The 23693-nt window shown below is 44.2% G+C and overlaps 1 protein-coding gene across 1 annotated transcript in view; it reads left to right on the top strand.

Annotated features, from left to right (window-relative positions):
- The window catches only part of Abhd3 (abhydrolase domain containing 3, phospholipase), a 52789-nt gene that overhangs the window by 9172 nt on the left and 19924 nt on the right, over nucleotides 1-23693 (top strand). Inside the window, exon 4 of the mRNA XM_051163299.1 lies at nucleotides 13517-13562. Within this exon, the coding sequence (XP_051019256.1) occupies nucleotides 13517-13562 (46 nt within the window). The remainder of the gene's footprint in view (nucleotides 1-13516; nucleotides 13563-23693) is intronic.

Raw genomic sequence — 23693 nt, 5'->3', positions numbered from 1 at the left:
GTAGGAAGTATACCCTCATCCTTTAAGGATGCTACAGCTAAGGGGCCAAGCCCTCAACTTAGTGCTAGAGTGTTTGCCTAGCATGTGTGATCCCCAGGAATGTCTCCAAGATGGGTTGTTTTCATCTCTTAAGATATCCTTGGGAGACCAGCGCAGAGGCTGAGTATACATTTGATACGCCTGACAGAAAGAGGAGAGAGGGAAGTTGAGTTAGAAGAAAAGGAAGGGGGATATTTTTCCTTTTTTAAGTTTTTTGAGAACCTTTCAACATTAAGACTTGTGTTTTGAGCCAGGTGTGGTGGCCCACGCCTTTAACCCTAGCACTTGGGAGGCAGAGGCAGGCAGATCTCTGTGAGTTCCAGGCCAGCCTGGTCTACAAAGTGAATCCAGGACAGCCAAGGCTACACAGGGAAACCCTGTCTCAAAAACAAACAAACAAAAAAAAGACTTGTGTTTTGAAACATGCCTCAATACTTTTTTTCCTACTTAGAGAAAGTGCTATTTTTGTCCTATGGTCTGACAGGACAATGCCCTTTTTATTCACTGCAGAACCTCCTTATTGGCAGGAGGAGAGAGACTCATTTGGGAGATGGTTTAAGGTTAAATTTGACCACGTTCAAGCGTGCCCTTATTTCTCTGCTTGTGGTTTTATTTAGGGTTTAATAGCCACAATGTCCGAGTTCAATGCTATGTAGCTTTTCCAGGATCATTAGCGATACATTGGGACAACCTGAAGACTCCTGCAAGGGAGGAAGGATGAGGAAAACCAAACTGAGAAAAATTGAGCTCTTGAAACAAAACAGCGAGTTCTCACTACCCTCCCCCACTTTTGATTAGAAATTATTTTAAGTTAGCATCAGAAGCTTTTTATCTTGATAACTCTCTTTTTGTAAAAATAGCATTTTTTAAGTATAAGAAATAAGGTAGGTATAAATAATTGGTCTTGAAACCAGCTAGGTTAAGCATATTGGAAAACATTGATGAGAAGTTTAGATAATGTAATGATAGTCTAATGGTGGCTGCTGAGGAGCAGTCCCATTGTTAGATAGTCTACATATACCTCAGAGATAAAGAGGTACCTTAATGGTCCAGTACTTGCCTAGCTTGCCCAAGGCTGTACTTTCATCCAACACACATACACACACAGAAGCTAAAGCAAAAATAACCTTTAACCTTTCAGGGTCAGAGCTGTTTCTATCACAGTTGACATGCCCATGAGATACGCTATGTGTTCAAAACTCCCATCCACCTTGGAGGAAAAAAAAAGACTTGGATGCTGCTAGCTTAGCTAACAGGACAGAGCAGTGAGGTGGGTCAAGGGATCTTTGCATCAGGTCTTTGGAGTTCAGGTTCCAGGGTTATACATTATATGTGCTTCCAGGAATGTCTCGTTCGGATCCCCCTGCCCCTCCATGTTCTCCTTGGCAGGGATGCCTTCCACCTCCTAGACTACGAGGCTCCCGTGTAGTCTCTATAAACACTGACTGGTCCCTCATCAAGAACAAGTTAGAAAGTGTTGTTCTTGGACTCTACAGGAGTGACTGAGAGCTGTCATGATTAAGAAAGAGCCTTGCATCCAGGAAGGCCCAGACACAAGCAAGGTGTGTTGGGTAGCTTATTGCTCAAGGAAACCATTCAGAGAAAGCCTAGGGTAGCATGCCTAGCTGCGCAGTGAGCGATCCAAAAGGCAAGGCACGCCTCGCTGAGACAGTCAGGCTGCTGCTGTCCTTGCTAACCTACTCCCATGCTCCTTACCTTGTGACACTCCCGTTACCTATGAACACTCAGCTAATTTGATTCTATATTTAGTTGGCAGAAAATATGTAGAAAAGAAATTAAAGACATGGACTGGAAGGCAAGTGAGCAAGATAAAATATGAGAGCCCCAGAAAGCTGCTGAATAAATTTCAAATCAGAGGCAACAGGACTGAAAGGGGGGATTTCAATAACATGGTGGGAGAGAAGATTCTAGAAAGAGCAGTCTTGATGCCAGCTGGGTTTGAGGTTTTCTCCTTCTTCCCATACAGGAAGTGTTTGACACTTTCACCCATGCAGCCACTACTTTTAAAAACATTATGTCTAAAAATTAAACCACATTCATGAAATAGTAACTGGCTTTTCCAGTTTTCAAATCCACAGAGCCACTAAGGTAAGTGTCATCAAAGGTAACTAGAATTGCTACTTTGGCCATTAAATGTAGCCTTTGAGAGGAAGGGACAGAGAAGCGGTGAGCTGAATAAAGAGTTGCAGTGGGGTGAGAGAACAGTGAGTCCTCCTGTTCTACAGCAGCGGGGGGGGGGGGGGGGGGGGGGGGGGACATGGGGGGAAGGGGGGCGTTCGGAGACAGGGACAGGGGAGACATGTAGAGTTCCAACACAGAGACATGGTGAAAGTCAGGGTCTAGAGACATCGACCTTCCCTGAGCTGATGCTTATGCACTGGATACAAGGTTATCATGCAGCACCTCCTGCTGCTTTGTACAATATGTCAGTTGGAAACGAAAATTTCAAATTAGCATTGTTGATTGCTCGCCAATAAAAGCCTCTACTATGCATGATACATAATCTCATTTTATGTGCACCTCATTCCAAGATTTGTTTTGTTTGAACCAGAGTCTCATCATGTAGCCTGTGCTGTCTTCACATTCAACACATAGCCCAGGATGGCCTTGAATTCACCAAGATACACTAATGACTAGGTTGCAGTTTAACCACAATTATATAGCTAGTGTGTAACAAGATTGGGATTGAGCGTCACAGCTTTGCTACAGATAATTGTACAGTTTCTGTTAGGCTGTTTGGGGTGTCATTAGCTCTTGAGGAACTTTAACAACTTTTTTGTTTTTTTTGCTTTGAAACAGAGTTTCTCTCTGTACTGATCTGGACTTGCTCTGTAGACCATGCTGGCCTCAAATTCACAGAGATCCACCTGCCTCTGCCTCCTCAGTGCTAGGATTACAGGCGTGCACTACTGAGCCCCGCAACAACTCCATTTTTTAAATATAGGCTAAACTGTAGCCCAGGATGACCTTGAATTATCTTTGTAGCCAATATTGGTCTTGGATTCCAGATGTTCCTTGCTTTTACCTTCTATATTCCAGCATTATAGTGATGCGCCACCATACAGAACTCCTCTGATAACTTTTTATACCCTTGCATGTCTAGGTGCTGAGCTCATAACAAGTAACTCTTCAAAATGCCATTAATAATGGTCCACCAAGGGGGCTGGAGAGATGGCTCAGCAGTTAAGAGCACTAGCTGCTCTTCCAAAGGTCCTGAGTTCAATTCCCAGCAACTACATGGTGGCTCACAGCCATCTTTAATAGGATCTGATACTCTCTTCTGTCGTGAAGACATACATGTGAATAGAGCACTAAATACAAATAAATAAGTAAATAAATATTTTTAAAAAATAATGTCCACCAAAGTAATACAGGGCTGGAGTGATGGCTCAGGAGTGAGTCCAGAGTGCTTGCTGCTCTTTCTGAGAACCCCAGTTCAGCTCTAAGCACGCATGCCAGGCAGCTCACTTTGTAGGTGGCAAACAATGTCATTACTAGGACTGTGGTGTTTAAAAGGAGCCAGGGGTCACCGTGGTCCCAGGCATAAGGAGCAGCTTGTTCTTTGCCTGGCGTTTCATTCCACCTGCAGCCAGAGAGCCCTCGCCCTCAGCCTTTGTTTTAGCTGCTTCAACCCCTTCTGCTTCTTTTTTTGTTTCTGCTTGGATGCTTTGTCTTCTTCCTCCATCTCCTTGGCTGCTTCTTGAACCCTCTCAGGGGCTTTTACCTTTGTCATCTGACAGAGTACCTGGTCTCCCTCGACTGATCCCAAGCCAGAAACCTCATAGGTCATTTTTAATTTCATGTCACAGAGTATACAATTAACTGATGTTATTATGACTCAAGGCTTTTGCTTACTGTTTGCATGGTACATCCTTTTTCATTGTTTACCTCTCAGAATGTCTCTTGTTAAACTTTATAACATACACAGTAGGCTGTACTTCCAGCACTTGGCAGGGAGAAGCAGGAGGTTCTGGAGTTCAAGACCACCCTCAGCTACACAGTGATTTCAGATTCAGTTTACAAGAGACGGTCTCAGAAACTAAAAAACCAAACTGGACATGGTGGCCCACGCCTTTAATCCCAGCACTTTGGAGGCAGAGGCTGGTGAGTCTCAAGGACAGTCTGGTCTACACAGAGAGTTCCAGGACACCCAGGGCCACATAGAAAATCCCTGACTCAAAAATCAAAACAAACAAAAACCCACAAACTCTGTGTGTGTGTGTACCTTGTTTCATCTAGTCTGACAGTTTCTATTTTTTAATTGGCAATTGTTTTTTATATTTTTAAGAGGTGCTGTTCCTCTGCTGGGATTTTCTTTTTTGTTGTTGGTTTGTATTGTTTTTAAAATTATCTGTATTATCAGTAGGCCCGGCTAGCAATCAAGACACAGACACTTGTTATATTTCAAAATGGCCTTAGTTAACCTGGGGCAGGGCAGATATCAATCCTCTAAACTACTTCCCATAGTGGGGCAGGCATGGGATCCCGGCCTCAATCCCACACCATCTGCATCCAATAACTTCTATCAAGCTACCTCCCATCCATAATCCCAAATACTTGCTAATGTTCTCCATCTGGGCTGACTTCTCCATCCACACCGGCCATGTGCTTCTCCTCCACCTAACCCATGGCGGCCTTCCTCTCTTTACTTCAGGTCTCTCTCCTTTCTCAGAATTCCTCTCTCTAAGCCCCACCTACCTTCTTTGCCTGGCCCAGGTGGGATGGCTTTTTATTAAGCAAAAGGTTGGGTCAGACAGCAAGCAGTAATTAGCATCAAAATACATCAGACCATCCCCCAACATCTCCCCTTTTCTGTCTAAATAAAAAAGACCTTTTTTTAAAAATATATATAGTAAGTACAATTGTGAAAAATTATAAAAACCAATAGGTAAGACTTACACACATAATTTTTAATCAAAATGTATTTGGCAACCTTGTAGAAAATATTATCTATTTTATCTTGGTAAATCTAAAGTTTTGAACCTAAATCAACATTTATTAAAGCTCAAATCTATCAACCTAAAACTATCTTTTTTTTTTTTTTATTTCTAAACAACTAAGCTTAATTTAAAAATTAACTATCTGGTCTTTAACCCCATCAGAGACTTGAGAAGGAATAAATTTAATTACCTGAGTAAACAGGAAGTGCAGGTTGGCAGCTTTTAAAATGAAAAAATGACAGACAGTTTACTGTCTGAATAGACATCCAAAACTCTCTATAACATTGGAGCATCATCGTTAGCCTTTTGGCCCAATATATTTGACAGACATATTTGTGAAGCAGGAACTATTGAGGACTTGTTTACTCTGTCTTGCCAGAGTCTGGCAGTTGACTCTGTCTGTATCCAAGCTTGTCCATTTTAGGCAGAATTTTGTCGTGAGAAATGAGGACATTTTTGTCCTGTGGCTGTTTTGTCACATTCAGAGCCATCTCCACAAGGAGGTTCTTTAATGCTCATCATCTTCTTTATGTTAGGCTTGGTACTGTCAGGAGTTAACCTGTCTTATTGTCAAAGAATCCTTAAAATAATAAAAATATTTTTAAATGTCATATTAAACAAAAGGTTGGGTCAGACAACAAACAGTAATTAACATCAAAATACATCAAACCATCCCCCAACAGGTTTGTTTGTTTGTTTTGGTTTGTTTGTTTGAGACAGAGTTTCTCTTTCAGCCTTGGCTGGCTTGGACTCACTTTGTAGACCAGGCTGGCCTTGAACTCACAGCGATCCGCCTGCCTCTGCCTCCTGAGTGCTGGGATTACAGGTGTGCGCCACCTCTGCCTGGGATTTTCTTTTTTAATTCTTCACATACATACACCCCAAGTGTTCTAAGTTCACTTTGATTCTGCCATCTGGACGCCAGGGGCAGTTGTCTAATTTCTTGAGTGTGGCTTATGTTTTCCCATTTCTTCATGGTTTATTAATTTTGAGCTGTGCTATGGATAATCCATTTTTAAAATTCTGGATTCTTGGGCTGGAAAAATGGCTCGGCTGTTAAAAGTTAGGCTCACAACCAAAGATGCTGGATTCAGAGCTGGGCAGTGGTGGCACGCACCTTTAATCCCAGCAGTCGGGAGGCAGATGCAGGTGGAACTCAGAGTTTCAGCCCAGCCTGGTCTGCAGAGAGTATCCAGGACAGCTAAGGCTACATGGAGAAACCCTGTCTTGAAAAACCAAGACAAAACAAAATTTGAGTTCTGTAATATTTTCTTGAATAATGATGATTTTTCTTTATTCTATCAGGCAGATATTTTGGCAAAACTCAGACTTCAAACTCTGTCTTGTCTATGATATTCAGCCATTAAAATCTCTGTCTAGTTCACAACCTTAAAGATGCTGCTTAGAATCTGCTGGGTGAGGAACAGAGAAGTTATGGAGAGATTGGGGCCCAGTTTTTATCTAGAATTTAGAATTCTTCCTGTGTTTCCCCTATTTCCCAACTGCAATAGTTGTCCCAAACTTTGTATTCTCCAAGCTTAATAAGACCAAGTGTTTCTACTGGACTTTTGTCTGTCATGGAAAAATAGCATCCTCAGCAAACTAAACAGGGAGTCAGTCCTCTCAGTGCTCTTTTCTCCTATGTCACCGTGGCTTTCACTTTCTGCCTACCTTGCTGTTGTTCCCTCCTTACTTTTTACATTCTGAAAGTTCACAGTTACTCATCTAAGCTCTGCCTTGACATTCCTGGAATTAGAGTGCCCTCAACATCTTCCCTCACCTTGCATTAGCGCTCTGTACAGAGGGCTGGAGAGTTGGCTCAGGGATTGAGCATGCTTACTGGGATTACAGAAGACCTGAGTTCAGCTCCTTGTACCTGTATCAGGGAGCTCATGGTGGCTCAAAACTCTGATGCCCTCTTCTGCCTCCTTAGGCACCTGCGTACACACAGACACACACACACACACACATAAACACACACACACACACACACACACACACACACACGCACATTCATTATCCTTTAGATAGCTGTCTTGGTTCCTATTCAGTTCCTATGAGAAGACACAGATGACCAAGGCAACTTATAAAAGAAAGAGTTTAATTGGGGGCTGTACTTCCAGTTTTAGAGGGTTGGTTCATGGTCATCAGGGCGGTAGGTAGGCAGGCATGGAGCTGGGAACAGAGGCTGAGAGCTCCCGTCTGATCCACAAGCAGGAAGCAGAGAGAGCTAGTCTGGGCCTGGTACAACATTTTGTTTTTTTTTGTTTGTTTGTTTGTTTTTTTTTGTTTGTTTTTTTTTTTTTGTTTTTTTGGTTTTTCGAGACAGGGTTTCTCTGTGTAGCCTTGGTCATCCTGGACTCACTTTGTAGACCAGGCTGGCCTCGAACTCACAGCGATTCACCTGCCTCTGCCTCCCGAGTGCTGGGATTAAAGGCGTGCGCCACCACGCCCGGCGCAACATTTTGAAACCTCAAAGCCCACCTTCGGTAACATACATCCTTCAACAAGGCCACACCTCCTAATCCTTCCCAAACAGTTCCCACGGCTGGGAACCGAGCATTCAAACATGTGAGCTTATGGGGCCATTCTCAGTCAAACCACCACAGTAACCATGTTTCAGCTAATATGATGTCTTCCTCCCTGCCCCTGAGGACATTTCATATAGTCTCACCTTGCATCTCTGTTACAGTTACGGTGTCAGCATAAGATTTATCTGCCTTAATCAACTCTGCTCATCCTGAACCCACAGAGCTGTACTTTGTGCGCCACTCACTGGACACTGAGCCCTCTTGTCATGTTACTCTAGTTAGCTGAAAATAGCCCTCAGTCTAACTGAAGATAGTCCTTGAAGGACTGTGCATTGCTGCCTTGTTTTTCTCTTTCATAGGCTTCGATTTGTTTTTTAATTCAGTAGATTCTGTTTAGTGAGGGTTTTGAATGAATGGGCCATTCTAATCTTAGTGGCCCTGAGAATTGTGCAAAACATGCTCTGCCCAGGGTGGTGGACAGTCACAGTGCCTGTGTCTGAAATGGTGGCCTAGCAGAAGCAGCCGGTTCCTGAGGGTTCCTCTCACGCTGCTGCTTCCTGATCGGTGCTTCTGCTCTCATGCTAACCATTATATTTTGCTTACTTGTTTTGTGGGAAAAGGAATAAATATTCCATTGCGTGTGTGTGTGTGTGTGTGTGTGTGTGTGTGTGTGTGTGTGTGTGTAGGTCAGAGGGCAGTCGATTGGAACTGCCTATCTCCTTCCACCACTTGGGTCCAAGGGATGAAATTTAGGGTATCAGGCTTGACAGGCAGCACATGTACCCGGCGGCTTCTCTCTGGCCTAAGGTGTTCCTACATTCATATTCAAAGACTTGGAGGCTGTTAGAACTGAAGATGGGGAGAGCTAGAAAGGACTTAAGACGATCTGATAACATCCCTTTAGCTTACAGACAATCTCATTGCGCTTGCCGGGCACCTGCTGGACAGTCTGCTCCTGTGTGTGCCCGTGTGTGGAGTAGGAAATCCCATGTGTCTCTTGGTACCTTGAGCAGATCTCTAGTTGATCTCATAGTAACAAGTCCATACAAGCAAAGGACAGCTTTGCACCAAAGAACATGTGGCAATATCTATGGATTATGTTTTGTTTTGTTTTGTGTTTTCAGACAGTACAGGGCACGGAAGTAGGCCCTTACATACGACTGTCAAGTCTCTAGCACTGCGCTACTCCCCTGCTCCCAAGAACAGTATTGAGTGTCATGCCTGCATTTTTACTGGCTTCTAGTTAGGAGAGAGCAGAGATGCTACTGAACACCCTGTAGTGCACAGGACAACCCTACAGCAGAGTCACCTCCTCTAAAGCACCCACGTGTTGAAGATGGAGAAGGCCTGTGTTGTTACGCTCAGCTCTCTGCCCTTTATTTAACCTTCATTAGAGAAAACTCCTGGTGCATCACTGCAAAGAAATCCCACAGGTTGGATGTTTATAGCTACAAGGTTCATTTTGATCATTTTTCCAGAGGTCCAAGATCAAGGGACTGCATATAGAAATGACCTTCCTCCTGGCTGAGTCCCAAACTGGCTCAGGGGAGTACATGGCAAGAGAGATGGAGGACACACACGTGTGTCCTGTCTTTCACTTTCCTTCAAATAGGAACAGATCGGATGAGCCTGTCTAACTCCAGTCACCTCCCAAAGGCCTCACCTATGAAGATCATAGATTAAGTTTCTAATCTCTTAATACCTCACAACTTAAATCCCCACATACAAACCCTTGGGGGCACATGCAAGTCACGTGAAACTGTGGTGAACATATTTTCTTGTTGCAAAGTTCTTCATATCAAATTTCTTTTTAAGATTTAAAAAAAATTATATGTCTGCATTCATGTGTGCAGTACTCAGGGAGGCCAAAGAGCCTCTTATCCACTGGGGCTGGGCTTGCCACAGTTGTGATCTGCCTAACGTGGGCGCTGCTAACTGAACCCCAGTCCTCTACACAGGCACCGCAAGCTCCTGACCGCTGAGGCTTCTGTGTTAGTTTTGTGTACTTTCCCTGCAGTGACCAAGGCAACTTACAAAAGGAAGCATTTAAGTGATTGCAGAGTGTCAGAGGGGTGAGTCCTCACTGGCAGAGCAAAGGCGTGGTCATCAGAACAGCTGAGAGCTCACACGCGCGGGAGGCAGAGAGCACACTGGGAATCACGTAAAACCTCAATCTCACCCACAGTGGCACACCTCTACTGACAAGGTCACAGCCCTTAATCCTTCCCAGACAGTTCCACCAGCTACGGAGCGGGTATTCAAACATAGGAGCCTAGGGAGGCCATCGCATTCAAACCACCACAGTGCCTCTTGGGCCTGTTCATACATACGTGTTCATTTGTTAGGTCTTCTCTTTGTTTCTGTTTGCTTTGAAAAGAAAAAAAAATTAAGTAGCTAAATGTAGGAAGAATGTCTAGCAGTCCCATTTTTCTTATGTGCATACCATTTAAAGGCATTTGGATGAATGGAAAAAAGTGGAGAGAGCTAATAATAGGGCTTGTCCCCACCTCTTACAGCTCTTGGGAGAGAGGGACAGTCTGGCTGGTCAAACGGTTTCTTCATGCTTCCTTACCCCTCTGCCCATGACCAAGCACGAAGGTGACAGCCATGCAAAGATGGAGAGGTCAATCAGTTTCCCCCTCTGACTTCCTGTTTGCAGAGGCCAGGGCCGGGGTGGAGCTGGGGAGGGGTGGGTGGGGACTCACATGCCCAGAGTGTAGTTTGGAGGATGGTCCCAAGTGGATAAATTGCTTCTGCACACATTTGCAAGTCATCTTTCCTTTTCCCTCTCTAGCTCTGTAGCCCGTGGCAGTCATATGACATCTTGCTCCAGAAGCGTTTGAGCCTGTGCTTAGTGTTTGCCCTCTAAAGCAGCTCTTACCTCTGCAGGAGCTTCAGGCTCGAGGTCACATGTGGCCGAGCGCTTATGCAAGGGCTCTTCGTGGCCAACTTATCTGTTATTTATATCTAGTCTGTCTGGCTCCTCTTTTTAGAGGAAAAAAAAGATTAAAAAAAAAAAAAAGCCAACTTTGGTGGACTGTGTCTGTCAGCCAGCTAGTTGGGAGGCTGAGGCAGAAAGTGGCTCGAACCTGAGTTTAGGACCAACCTGGGCCATGTAGGAGACTCCATCTCTTAAGAGGACAAAAGCCTCACTGTGCAGCCCTAGCTAGTTTGGAACTCACTCTGTAGACCAGGCCGGCCTCGAACTCACAGAGAGAGAGCCGCCTGCCTCTGCCTCCCAAGTGCTGGGATAAAAGGCGTGTGCTACTATCCCCAACTAAGATGTAATATTTCTATGTTTTCTCACATTAGATTTCTGTGTTAGTGGGTGCACGTGTGCATGTGGGTGTGTGTACTCATGTCTGCACGTGTATGTGGAGGCCTGAGGTGACTCTCAGGTGTCTTCCTCAGTTTGTTCTTTGAGACAGTTTCCTGCCCACCAATGACTCCCTGGCTGGCCAGCAAGCCCTGAAGCTCCCTGTCACTCCTGCTCGATGCTGGGATCACAAGTGCGCTTCACCACACGTGACTGTTTGGTTTATGGACTAAGCCATCTCCTTAGCTTGATTTCTGGTATCTTTAACCTTTCACTTATTTTCTTTTATCTCAACCTAAAAATTCACCCTGAGAGGAGAGTCAGAATAAGGCATGTTCCGTAGGGTTATCAATGCATCCCAGCTCACAGGACCCTGGAAGAAGAAACTGAATTTTTTTTTTTTTTTAATGTATGCAATGTTGTGTCTGCATGTACACCTGTACACCAGAAGAGGGCACTAGATCTTCTTATAAATGGTTGTGAGACACCATGTGGTTGCTGGGAATTGAACTCAGGACCTCTGGAAGAGCTGGCAGTGCTCTTAACCTCTGAGCCATCTCTCCAGCCTGAAACTTTGAATCTTAAATGGGCTTGATTGCATAGGTAAATAGATAAAAACAAAATTAATTTTAATTGAGATGAAAAAATACACACATTATATTTATACACACACATACACTCACTAAATCCATGAGAACCCATATAGGTAGGAGTCAAGATTTGTTCAAGAATTGTAATTTTATGTGTGTGTGTGTATTTCTTTATTTATATATAGCTAGATATATGTATAGTTGTGTATATAGTTATATTATATATGTGTGTAATATCGTATATATAATTGTTAACTGAAAGTTAAATGAGAGTTAAATATTTTAACACATGTAGTAGCATATTGGTGGCCCATTCCGCCATTTTTAGTACTGCTAATGGTAAGACTCTGGTCTTGAAACTGCAGAAGTATGTGTTTGACACCAAGCCCAACGACATGATTTCCACCCCCAGGACCCACGTCGCATGGCAGAGGGAAAAACAGACTTGTGCTGTAACTTGCATGCTTATGCCATGGTAAATATATCCCACCACCACCACACATACACAAAGAAGGATATTTTGAAATTTTGTAAGGCCTAGAGAGAACTCAGCAGTGAAAAGTGCTTTTGCTCTTGCAGAGGACCTGAGTTCCGTTCCCAGCGCCCACATTGCAAGTCACAAGCACCTGTGACACCTGCCCCAGAGGACCTGACTCCCTTTTTAGCTTCCAGAGGCAGCCACACTCATGTGCACGTTCCCACGCAGAAACACACTCATACGCATAGTTAAAAATAAAGTAAGTGCTTGACACAGGATCTCACTATGTAACTCTGGCTGTCCTGGAACTCACTCTGTAGACCAGGCTGGCTTTGAACTCACAGAGATTCACCTCCCTCTGCCTCCTGCTGGGATTAAAGGCGTGTACCACCAGACTCTGCTAAAGTAAATATTAATTAAAAAAAAAATTCTGGTTACCCTGTTTGCTGAACCTTGAGGGACAAGAGTTGGTTCTAGTGTGTGGGTAGACTCTTACAGTACCATGAATACAATGGAGAAGATACATTTAAAGCAAAAATGTGTAAGTTTGACTTAAAATTGTTTGAGAAGTGCTTATCAGAAAATGTAAAGTATACACTCTTTGGCAGGAAAAAGTAACATGAGACCAATTTGTAACTTTGTAATTGAACCCAAATACAGAATTTTTTTTTTAAAACTCCTTAGAACTGGTAATATAGCTCAGTGGTAAGAGCAGTTTGCTAGCAAACATGAGTCCCTGGCTTTATCTGTAGCACAGCCAAAAGTGAGGGTTTGTAGTCATTTATAGAAAGTTATCAAAGATGCTACTTCTTGGTGTTAAAATATGACCATATTACAGGCATGTTTAGTATTTATTAACTTGTGTGTATGTATGTATGCATGTATGTATGTTTATACACACACATGCATGTACATACACTGTTGTGCTTGTGTGGGGCTCAGAGGACAAGTTCTCTCTTTAAATCTTTTTTTTTTTTTTTAAGATTTATTTACTTATTTATACAGTATTCTGCCTGCGTGCCAGAAGAGGACACCAGATCTCATTATAGATGGTGATGAGCTACCATGTGGTGGCTGGGAATTGAACTCAGGACCCTTGGAAAAACGGCCAGTGCTCTTAACCTCTGAGCCATCTCTCCAGCCCTCTCTCTTTAAATCTTGAGGGTCACTGATGCAACTGAAGTCAGGCTTGGCAACCAGTGCCATTACCAGCTAAGCCATCTCAAAGTTCCTAGAATGGGCGTTTTTCAGGCTGTTGCTTTGGCAGATGTTTGAGGTAGAATCTCCATCTGTCCCAAGCTGCTCTCACACTTGCTGCTGCTGCACAGGTAACACTGACCTGCACTTCTGGTCCCCCTGCAGCTGCTTCTCCATGCGCTGGCGTCGTAGGCAAGCATCGCCAGAACCAGGTCCCGTGGTGCTGGCATTGGACCTGGGGCTTCGTGCATGCTAGGCTAGGACTCTACCAACTGTGCTACGTCCCTGGTCCAACTATTTTTTCCTGATCCAACTTGTAGCATAGTGTCAGGAAGACGATCTCGTATTATGTCATTAGGAAGAACTGTGTAGAAAAAATAACAAAGTGCTTTCTTCATTTTTAGGTGTGTGGTTTTTAATAACAGAGGAGTGGCAGGAGAGAGTCTCTTGGTAAGTAAATTTAAATGACAAGTCTCATGTTCAAGTTTTTTTAAAAGAATCACTTCGTGTTTTATAATGAAATGTATCTTTTTTAACTGAAATTACTTTTGCTATATTCATTATATTTTAACATCAGTAGATATTAATGTGTTTTTGTTGATATTGTTTTTTCCAGACAGGGTTTCTCTGTGTAACCCTGGCTGTCCTAAAACTTGCTCTGTAGACCAGGCAGACCTTGAACTCACAACAGTCCACCTGCCTCTCCCCTCCAAGTGCTAGGATTAAAGGCATGTGCCACCACCACCCAGGTATGTCTATCATTTTCAATGCAAAATACATTTTCTTTAAAAATTTAACCATTATAGTCTGGAGATACAGCTAAGTGTTTAGAATTCTTGCCAGCATTTGTGAAGCTCTAGAGTCAATCCCAATACCACACCAAAAAACCAAACAAAAACAAGAAGATCTTAGTTACTGTTCTATTGTTGTGAAGAGACACCATGAATAAGGCAACTTATAAAAGAAAGCTTGTTTGTTTGTTTGTTTTTCGAGACATGGTTTCTCTGTGTAACCTTGGCTGTCCTGACTCGATTTATAGACTAGGCCGGCCTTTAACTCACATCGACCTGCCTGCCTCTGCCTCCAGAGTGCTGGCATTAAAGGGGTGCACCACCACACCTGGCTAAAAGAAAGCTTTTAACTGGGGCCCTACTAACAATTTCAGAGGGTGAGTCCATGACTACCATGTTGGGGAGCATGGCAGCAGGCAGGCAGCAGTAGCTTTGAGAGCTCATATTGGATCCATGGCCATCAGCTGAGAGAGCAAGACTGGACCGGGTGTGAAGCCCACCCCAGTGACACACCTCCTCCAACAAGGCCCACACCTCCTAATCTTTCCCAAGCAGTTCCACCAACTGGGACCAAGCATTCAAACATATGAGACAATGGGGGATTTTCTCAGTCAAACCACCCCAAACAACAAAAACAGTAGAGTGATACGTGTTTCTCTGTTTGAAAAGAAATTTAGCTGGGTGATGGTGGCCCACATCTAATCCCAGCACTCCAGACGCAGAGACAAGAGAGTTTGATGCCAGCCTGGTCTACAGATTGAGTTCCAGGACAGGCAGGAAACACTGGTTTAAAAATAAATAAATAAATAAAAGAGTGAGCGAGAGACATTTACTTTTGTCATGATACACATTGACGGTATGTTATGTGCTTATTTGACAGCCAGGCTTTACATAGAAGTAATATTATTTAAATCATTTAAAATTTAAGCCAGGCATGGTGGTGTAGCATACCTTTAATCCCAGCACTTGGGAGGCAGAGGCAGGCAAATCTCTGTGAGTTCGAGGCCAGCCTGGTCTACAGAGCAAGGCCAAGGCTCACACAGAGAGACCCTGTCTCGAAAACCCAAAAACATTTTAAAAATGAAATTCAAATCATGTCCTTTCTTCTCTAACTTATGTTTAGTTTTCAGCAGGATAGACATTGGCTCACATCGCTGTGCGCTGATCCAGGCATGGCGACATGCTGCATGTTTCTTCACAGCTACTTGGGAGGCTAAAGTAGGGGGATCACTTGAGCTCAGAAATTCAAAGCCAACACAGTGAGATGACAACCAAAAACAAAACAAAACCCCATTGACCATGTTGTAATGTATCATACTTTCCACAAGTTCATCTTGTAAGCTTGACCTGATGAGAAGTGCCTATAAAACTAGGACACACAATTGTGAGAATTGTAAGTGTATCTGTGAGGGCAGGTCTAGAGAAAGTTAACTCAGGGTGAAGGACCTACAAAGAATATGGATGCCATTGCATAGTCTGTGGGGCTAAGAGACATGGAAGGGGAAAAAGGAGAAAGTAAACCAGTCTAGACTCTCTCTCTCTCTCTCTCTCTCTCTCTCTCTCTCTCTCTCTCTCTCTCTCTCCTCTCTCTCTCTCTGTCTCTCTCTCCTCTCTGTCTGTCTGTCTCTCTCTCCTCTCTCTCTCTGTCTCTCTCTGTCTGTCTCTTTCTCTCTGTCTCTCTCTCTCCCCTTATCTCTCCCTCCCTCTACCTTTCCTGGCCACTGCGGTAGAATCTTTGCCATACCCACTTCCATGATAGATTGAAACCACTAAAACTAAGCAATAGAAACTGTTTGTCCTTTAAATTGTTTTCTTAGATGGTCTGTCAGAATAATGAAAAAAAAATCTAATAGAGAAATCTGGTACCAGGAGAGGGGTGGTTGCCATAACAAACCCTTTCTTTCTTTTTTTTCCAAGACAAGGTTTCTCTGTGTAGCCCTGGCTGTCCTGGACTCACTTTGTAGACTATGCTGGCCTTGAACTTATAGAGATCTGCCTGCCTCTGCCTCCAGAGTGCTGAAATTAAAGGTGTGTGCCACCACACCTAGCCAACAAAACCTTTCTATATGGAAATTGGAATTAACTGTCAGGAGAAATGTGAACGTTTGGGTATCTGATCTAGAAAGCCCTAGAATGGTGCACTGAGTATCAGTGGGTGATTCCAGTAGGAGGTCAGATGCTTTGAGTGCTGATAGAACTGTGGAAAGGAGCCGGGTGTGGTGGTGGCAAATGCCTGTAATCCCAGTAGTTGGGAGGCAGAGGCCAGCCTGGTCTACAGAGTGAGTTCCAGCCAACCAAGGCTACATAGAGAAACCCTGTCTTGAAAAACCAAAAACAAAAACAACAACAACAAAAAAAGCCACCAAATATTCGGCCTATGGCATTGTTATTGCTAGTGGTTCTTCTTCTTTTTTTAAATGAGATTTGGGGGGAAAAAAAAACCAGAGGAAAAATAACCCCTCCCCTCCAAAAAAATAAAAGTTGATTAGAAAAACCAGTGTAAAGTTGAGAATGAGGAAGGGGCATGGTTTCCGAAGAGGCCAGTGGCATTAGGAAGCCGTCACTGTGCACTGAGACTGCGCACTAGGACCAGTGCCTTAGTGGTGTGTTAGGAATTGGCCAGAGCGTACCCATGGTCAGCTCAGGGGCCTGAAAAGTAAGTCCTTTGAAAGAGTTTGTCTCTTATCAAGACAATGCTTGTAGGGTCCTTGTTCCCATAAGACCAACCAGGAGATTGTTTCCTGGGGTCTACTTTAGCATGCTCAGCCGTGTCTGTGCTGATGCAGCTGTGGTCCGTGGTATTCTAATTGTCGTTTGAGATAGTGGCAGACTTGGAGGTTCATGTGGTGCTGGTTGCAGGCATACAAGATGCAGGAGGTTTCTATCTGGATTCCAATGCAATGTTTTTTGTATGGTGAGGAGCAGTGTGTGTGTGTGTGTGTGTGTGTGTGTGTGTGTGTGTGTCGGGGGGCTCTGCAGAAAGTCCTTGAGAAGGCAATAGATGAAGCTGTGAGGTTAAAACCTAGGTGTGTAATGAGACCCCAGAATTTGGAAATGTGAGCAGTATGGAAAGTTGCAGTCAGAAAATCACGACAGATGTGCCTTGGCTGCCCACACTTGTTGGAGCTCACCGTTCCATTAGCCCATGCCAGACAGGAGGCGCCCTGGAGGCCTGCGAGCCAGTCCTTCCTTGCTCTTCTCTATTCCTTTTAGAATGATAGTGTTTACAGTCTACCACTGTGTCACCATATGCAACTTTTTCATGGCTTATAGGGACTCACATCCAAGCCAAGTCAAATGTCTTTGACTTTAACAATGGTGGAACTGTTGTTGTAGGAGCTCAGAAGAGAACTGAGAGCATTTTGTATTGAGGTGGCCATAGCCGTGCAGGCCCTCAGTTGGAATGCCGTAGCAGCAGGTGCATTTGCTTGCCAGGGTGCCGAGGAGTGTGCTTGTCCCGGTTAATCCAATTGCGCCCTTGATTGGTGTGAGAGGTTCCTGTGGAAGCTGAATGTACCACACACTTACAGGTCTGGGATTCAGGAAATTGAGGGTGGAGGATTGCTGAGAGATGGAAGCCATCCTGGGATGCATACTGACCCTGGGCTACAGAGCGAGATCCTGCCTCAAAAACAAACCAAATAAAGAGATGATGGCTTGGTGGATAAGAGTGTTTGCTGCACCCTCATGAGGGCCTGAGTTCACGTCCTACCGCCCACGTAAAGAGTGGGGCATGCTCGGAACTGGAGTCAGTTATAAGCTTCTGCGTGTGGGTGCTGGGAAATGAACTCAGGTGCCAGGCAAGGGCGACACGGGCTCTTAACTGCCTGCTGAGCTCTCTCTCCGCCCCTCCTGCCCACACTTTACAAAAAGATTTTGCCAGCTATAGACCTGATGTACATTTGTTATAAATTGGGCTGTCCTGCCTGGCATGGTGGCCCACGCCTTTAATCCCAGCACTTGAGAAGCAGAGGCAGGAGGATCGCTGTGAGTTCGAGGCCAGCCTGGTCTACAAAGCAAGTCCAGGACAGTTAAGGCTACACAGAGAAACCCTGTCTCGAAAAACCAAAAATAAATAAAAATAAAAATAAAAATAAATTGGGCTGTCCTTATCTTATAGCTGAGGAAAGAAAAGACAGAACATCATGTACATGATAGCTCGCTGACACAGGGGTAGAGATTTACTTCAAATCTGGATCAGTCTTTTACTTAAGCTCAGCCCTGTACACCACAGAGCACACTAAGTAAGAGACTTTAAGAAGTATTTCCTGGTGGGTGGTTTCCCTATAAGGATGCTAATAATTTTAACAATTGTCTAAAAGTGTACTGATTTGTATTCTTTCAGCTTTCCCTCAGTCTTCTACAGTAGTCACTATTACCTTTAGGAGAATCAGAGATAATCTCTATGAAAGAGTGATTGCAGGTACCAAGCCCACGAACCTTTCTTCTCTTGCTCCCAGGCATTTTATCACAGTAGTGCAAAGTTCAACACGCTGAAATTTTCTTATAGCTTTTTAACTTCTAGTTAAACAGTTCAACAGGTGTAAAAGAAATCTGCTAGAATTGAAAGTTTTTATTAGTAGAGAATGGCATTAAGGGTCTAAATAATTGGGACTGGAGAGATGCCTCGGTGGTTGAGCCACTGGATGCCCCTCCAGAGGACCTGGGTTGTTTCCAGCACCCACGTGACAGCTCACATCGGCCTGTAACGCAACTGCCAGGGGATCTGACGTTCTCTTTTTTTTTGTCTCTGTGGATGCCAGGCATGTTCATGGTGCACAGGCATACATGTAGGCAAAACTTTTATCCATATAATTTGTAAATGAGTATAAATAATTAAGTTACATGGAAATAAAAAATATATGGTGATGCATACCTTTAATCCCAGCACTCAGGAGGCAGAGGCAAGTAGATCTCTGAGTCTGAGGCTAGCCTGCTCTACAGAGCAAGTTCTAGGACAGCCAGGGCTACATTAGAGAAACCTTGTTTCTAAAAACTAACACACACACACACACACACACACACACACACACATCTCAAACATCAGCATTTTGTGAGCACTTTTCACAAAAAGAGCTTTTGGATTATTTAGGCCCCTAAAAGGAAAAAAGATCACATGATTTCAAAAGCATATATTACAGTGTCTGTGCTCTTACTCATGTCTCATAAAAAGCGTGGCATGCAAGTTCACTTTTGCAACTGGGCAGTGGTGACACAGGCCTTTAATCTCAGCACTAAGGGCACAGAATCAGGCGGATCTCTGTGAGTTCTAGGCCAGCCTGGTCTACAGAATGAGATCCAGGACAGCTAGGGCTGTTATACAGAGAAACCCTGTATTGAAAAACCAAAAGGAAAAAAGAAAAGAAAGTTCAGGCTTGCTCATTGATTCCTGCTCTGTAGGAATCTCTTTCTTTCTTCCTTTCTTTTTTTCCAATGTGTTCACCTTACCTCCCAATTGCAGCCCCCTCCCTAGGAATCTCTTTATTCCTTCCATCCTTCCTTCCTTCTTTCCTTCCTTCCTTCCTTCCTTCCTTTCCTTCCTTCCTACTTTCCTTCCTTTTTTGTTTTTTTCAGGACAGGGTTTCTCTTTGTAGCCTTGGCTGTCCAGGCCTCCCTTTGTAGAGCAGGGTGGCCTAAACTCACAGAGATCCGCCTGCCTCTGTCTCCCTTGGCATTAAAGGCATGCACCATCACCATCACCACCCAGTTCCCTGTAGGAATCTTGCAGACAGACATTCTAAAGGAAAAGGTTTGCGATGGCTACTGTGGTCGTCACCCAACCTTAAGCAGTTCCTATTGGCTACCTATTCCTGTGTGTGCTTCCTAGACCCCAAGAAGAGGAATATAATAGTGTTGAGGATCTGAAGGGAATAGAAGCTAAAGTAGAGTCTCTTGGGTCCCATGGTCTGAGAGACAAGGATCTGTTTATTGAAAACAAGATGTCACAAATAAGGAAATAAAGTACACGTTAATGGGCCATAGCGTACTTCTCAGAAGCTTAGGCCTCAAGTGCACAAAAAATAGGTACAGTGCAATGCCAAGTGTAACTGTAGCAAGCTCTACTAAGCTGCAAAACACAAAGAATGTATAACTAACTTCTTGGAAGAGGTGGGAAAATTCATATAAAGCTAGTAACATTCTGAGTGCACATTTAAGGTTGTGACTCTCTGACTTGGATAGTCAGAGTCTATTCCTGGAAGGCCAATTGAGAGTCAGAGTCCAGAGTCAACACAAAAGCAAAGGAATTTTATCGAGCCGATATGCTGGAGTCCACCAAGCTCAGAAGAGTTGGAAGACCTCATTTTGTAAAAGCAGAGGGTGTAAATACCCTTTATAGAAGCAGAACTGGGCAACCATGGTTAGTTATCAAGTGATAGGCTAACACTAGGTGACCTTTCAGATGGATGGGGGTCTGAGGTAGTAAATTCCAAGTAGGGTGAGTTGGAGGCAGTAAATTCCGAGAGCAGGGTGGAGATGGAGCCTAGGGGAGAATTTTTAACTCCAGCCTGCAATTTTTAACTTGCCTAACGCTATTGTTCTGATGGCTAAGCCCAAGCCACCTGGAATCTCACATTGCTAAGCTAACAATGTTACTGTTATGATGGCTGAAAGCGGGAGGGAGGGAGAAATTGGTGGATACAAGTGAGGGGAAAACTATTGAGATCTAATCTGAATAAATTAATTAAATAAAAATATGATGTCCGGGGCTGAAGAGATGGCTCAGAGGTTAAGAGCACTGGCTGTTCTTCCAAAGGTCCTGAGTTCAATTTCTAGCTCACAACCATCTATAATGAGAACTGGTTCCCTCTTCTGTCATGCAAGCATACATGCAGGCAAAACACTGTATACATAATAAATAAATATCTACTTTTTAAAAAATGCTGTCCCAACCAGTGAGGTGGCGCACGCCTGTAATCCTGGCACATGGGGAGGCACAGGCAGATGGATCTCTGAGTTTGAGGCCAGCCTGGTCTACAAAGCGAGTCCAAGACAGCTAGTGCCACACAGAGAAATTCTGTCTCGAAAGTAGAATTCGGTCCCTTTAACACATCCAGTCTCTTTTAAAGTCCAAAATCTCTTAAGAATTCAAAAATCTCTCTATTGTTGGCTCCTGTAAAAAATAAATAAATAAATAAAAATCAAGGTAAATATTTCCTTACTTTAAGAGAGAAGAACCAAGGCATGGTCACAGTCTGAACAAAGCGTGTTCAGACGCCAACAATGTAAATAACACCCAGTGTATAGGATCCACTTATGATCTTCTGGACTCCTTCAAAGAAAGGGCTTAGGTCACTTCTCCAGCTCCGCCCTCTGCAGCACACACAGCAGCTTGTCTTCTAGGCTCCGGCTGCCTCCCCTCCACTGCTGCTGCTGCCCTTGGTAGTCATCCCATGGTACCCGCATCTCCAAAACTGCGGGAGTCTTCTGCTGCAGCTGGGCTGTGCTTTCACCAGTAGCCTCCCTGAGCTCTCTTCTCTGCATGACCCCTTCAGTGCAGGTCCTTCACCTGTCCCTGAGGTTGCGCCTTCACCGATGGCCTCTCCTGGCCTCTCACAGTGCCAAGTCTCACAAGTCTCAGCAGCTCTCCATGACACCTCCATGCCTTCAAACCAGTAAAGTACTACCTGGGTGGCTCTCATACTGCCAAGTTCAGCTGCCTGCACAAGGTACAACCTTGGCCACCTCTGTTTGCTCTCAGAAAACACTTCCCAGAAGACTTCACCTCAGTGATGCTGGTCTCTTCTTAACCACCACTAATTTCTCAGCTCCCGCAAAGCAAAGGTTTCACTTTATTAGTTCTGGTATCTTGTTAATCACAGTTGAGTCTTCAGCCCCAGCTAACCAGACCACAGAATCTAAATTCAAAATAACAAATGCCCCCAATAGAGCTTGTAAACTTCCCTCTAAAATTTCACAAGCCAAGCCTCCACCTTCTGCAGAACACCGTCCTACAGAACGCCTCACCGAGCATTGAACCCTCAATGGCTTTTTTGTACAAAGTCCCAAAGTCCATCCACAATCTTCCCCAAAACAACATGGTCAGGGCTGTCACAGCAGTGCCCCACAATATATTAGTGTATCAACTCTAATACTTTTAAAGTAGCTATAAAAGGATATAATTATAACAGTTATTAGACACTCAGTGAAACTACTTTTTGTTCAAAAGGACTTTTTTTTTTTTTTTTTTTTTTTTTTTTTTTTGAGACAGGGTTTTCCGGTGTAGGATTGGCTGTCCTGGACTCACCTTGTAAACCAGGCTGGCCTTGAAATCCTAGAGATCTGCCTGCCTCTGCCTCCCAAGTGCTGGGATTAAAGGCATGCACTGCCATGCCCAGCCAAAAGGACATTAATTTTTGTTTGTTTATTTGTTTTTGTTTGCAGTCTTGGCTACCCTGGACTCACTTTGTAGACCAGGCTGGCCTTGAACTCACTGAGATCCGCCTCCTGAGTACTGGGATTAAAGGCGTGCGCCATCACCGCCCGGCTGAGGACATTAATTTTGATTATGGTTTAGACATTCAACATCTTGAGCATTCTTTAAGATCACAGAACACGATGCCTGTATTGGTCCAGCTTTGGCCTTTAGAGCCCTTTGTGGTCTTTCTTTCTGCCGTAGAGCCGTGAGTGGTTTCCGTTTCAGTCTGGAGGAAGTTTTGTGTTATTTATAATTCTCCTTGTTTCAGAAAGGACTTCAGTGTGGCTGAGCTCCAGAGTAAGCAAGACTTAGAGAACAAAAGATGAGTCAGCAAAGATCAAACAGGAAAGAACTGTCTCTAACTGAAATTAACCCAGAAGAACTGGCAAAGGTGAAGGGGTATTGAGGGTAAGCAGCTCTCCTAGGAGAGAGAAAATGCAGAATAAAGGCTTTGAGAGAGTCAGAGATACACTCAGTGCCCAGGGGTTGCTACAGCCCCCACAAAGGGTCAGGCCCCATCATGGTGTCCTCCTTGTCTTGCAGGGATGAGGGAAGGCCAGAGGGCTTGGTCTGAGGAGATGAGACCCTGCGCCCACCTTGCTGAGGCTGCTCACTGTAGGAGTTAGAGAAACCCAACCAGCCTCAGCAGATGGAACCTCAGACATCCCTTCAGGGAACTGAGAATCTTTGGATATATAAGACTTTTCCTCTGTCCGGGAAGATTGGTTTTCAAAGACAGGGATACAAACTGGGTGGGGTGGAGCACACCTTTAATCCCAGCACTTGGGAGGCAGAGGCAGGTAGCTCTCTGGGAGTTTAAGTCCAGGACAGCCAAGGCTACTCAGGGAAACCCTGTCTCAAAAAACCAAAAACAAACAAACAAAAATATGGGATCCAGGAATTCAAGCTATCTCTACAAACCGTATTATTACAGATTACTTCCTAAATTAGTCCTGGGAATAATAATTCCACAACATAATATTTTAATTTATTTATTCACTTTACATCCCAATCATCGCCCCCATCTCCTCTCCTCCCAGTCCCTCCCTCCCTCTCTCCCTCCCTCCCATATTCCTCAGAAAAGGGGAGCCCCCTCTATCCACCCACCCCAGCTCATCAAGTCACATCAGGACTGAACATATCCTCTTCCCCTGTGGCAGCAAGGCAGCTCCACCAGAGGAAAGTGACCAAAAAGCAGACAACAGAGTCTATGTTAGAGACTGCACCCACTCCCTTTACTAGGGAACACATGTGAAACCTGAGCTGCCCATCAGTTACATCTGTGTAGGGGGCCTAGGTCCAGTCTGTGGGTGGTCCTTGGTTGGTACTTCAGTCTCAAGCCCCTCTGGGCCCTGGTTAGTTGGCTCTGTTGGT

This window comes from Acomys russatus, chromosome 20 (assembly GCF_903995435.1).
Source record: "Acomys russatus chromosome 20, mAcoRus1.1, whole genome shotgun sequence".
In the NCBI taxonomy this organism is placed as follows: Eukaryota; Metazoa; Chordata; class Mammalia; order Rodentia; family Muridae; genus Acomys; species Acomys russatus.
The sequence above is the reverse complement of the archived record's forward strand: the minus strand, read 5'-3'. Positions and strand labels throughout refer to the sequence as shown.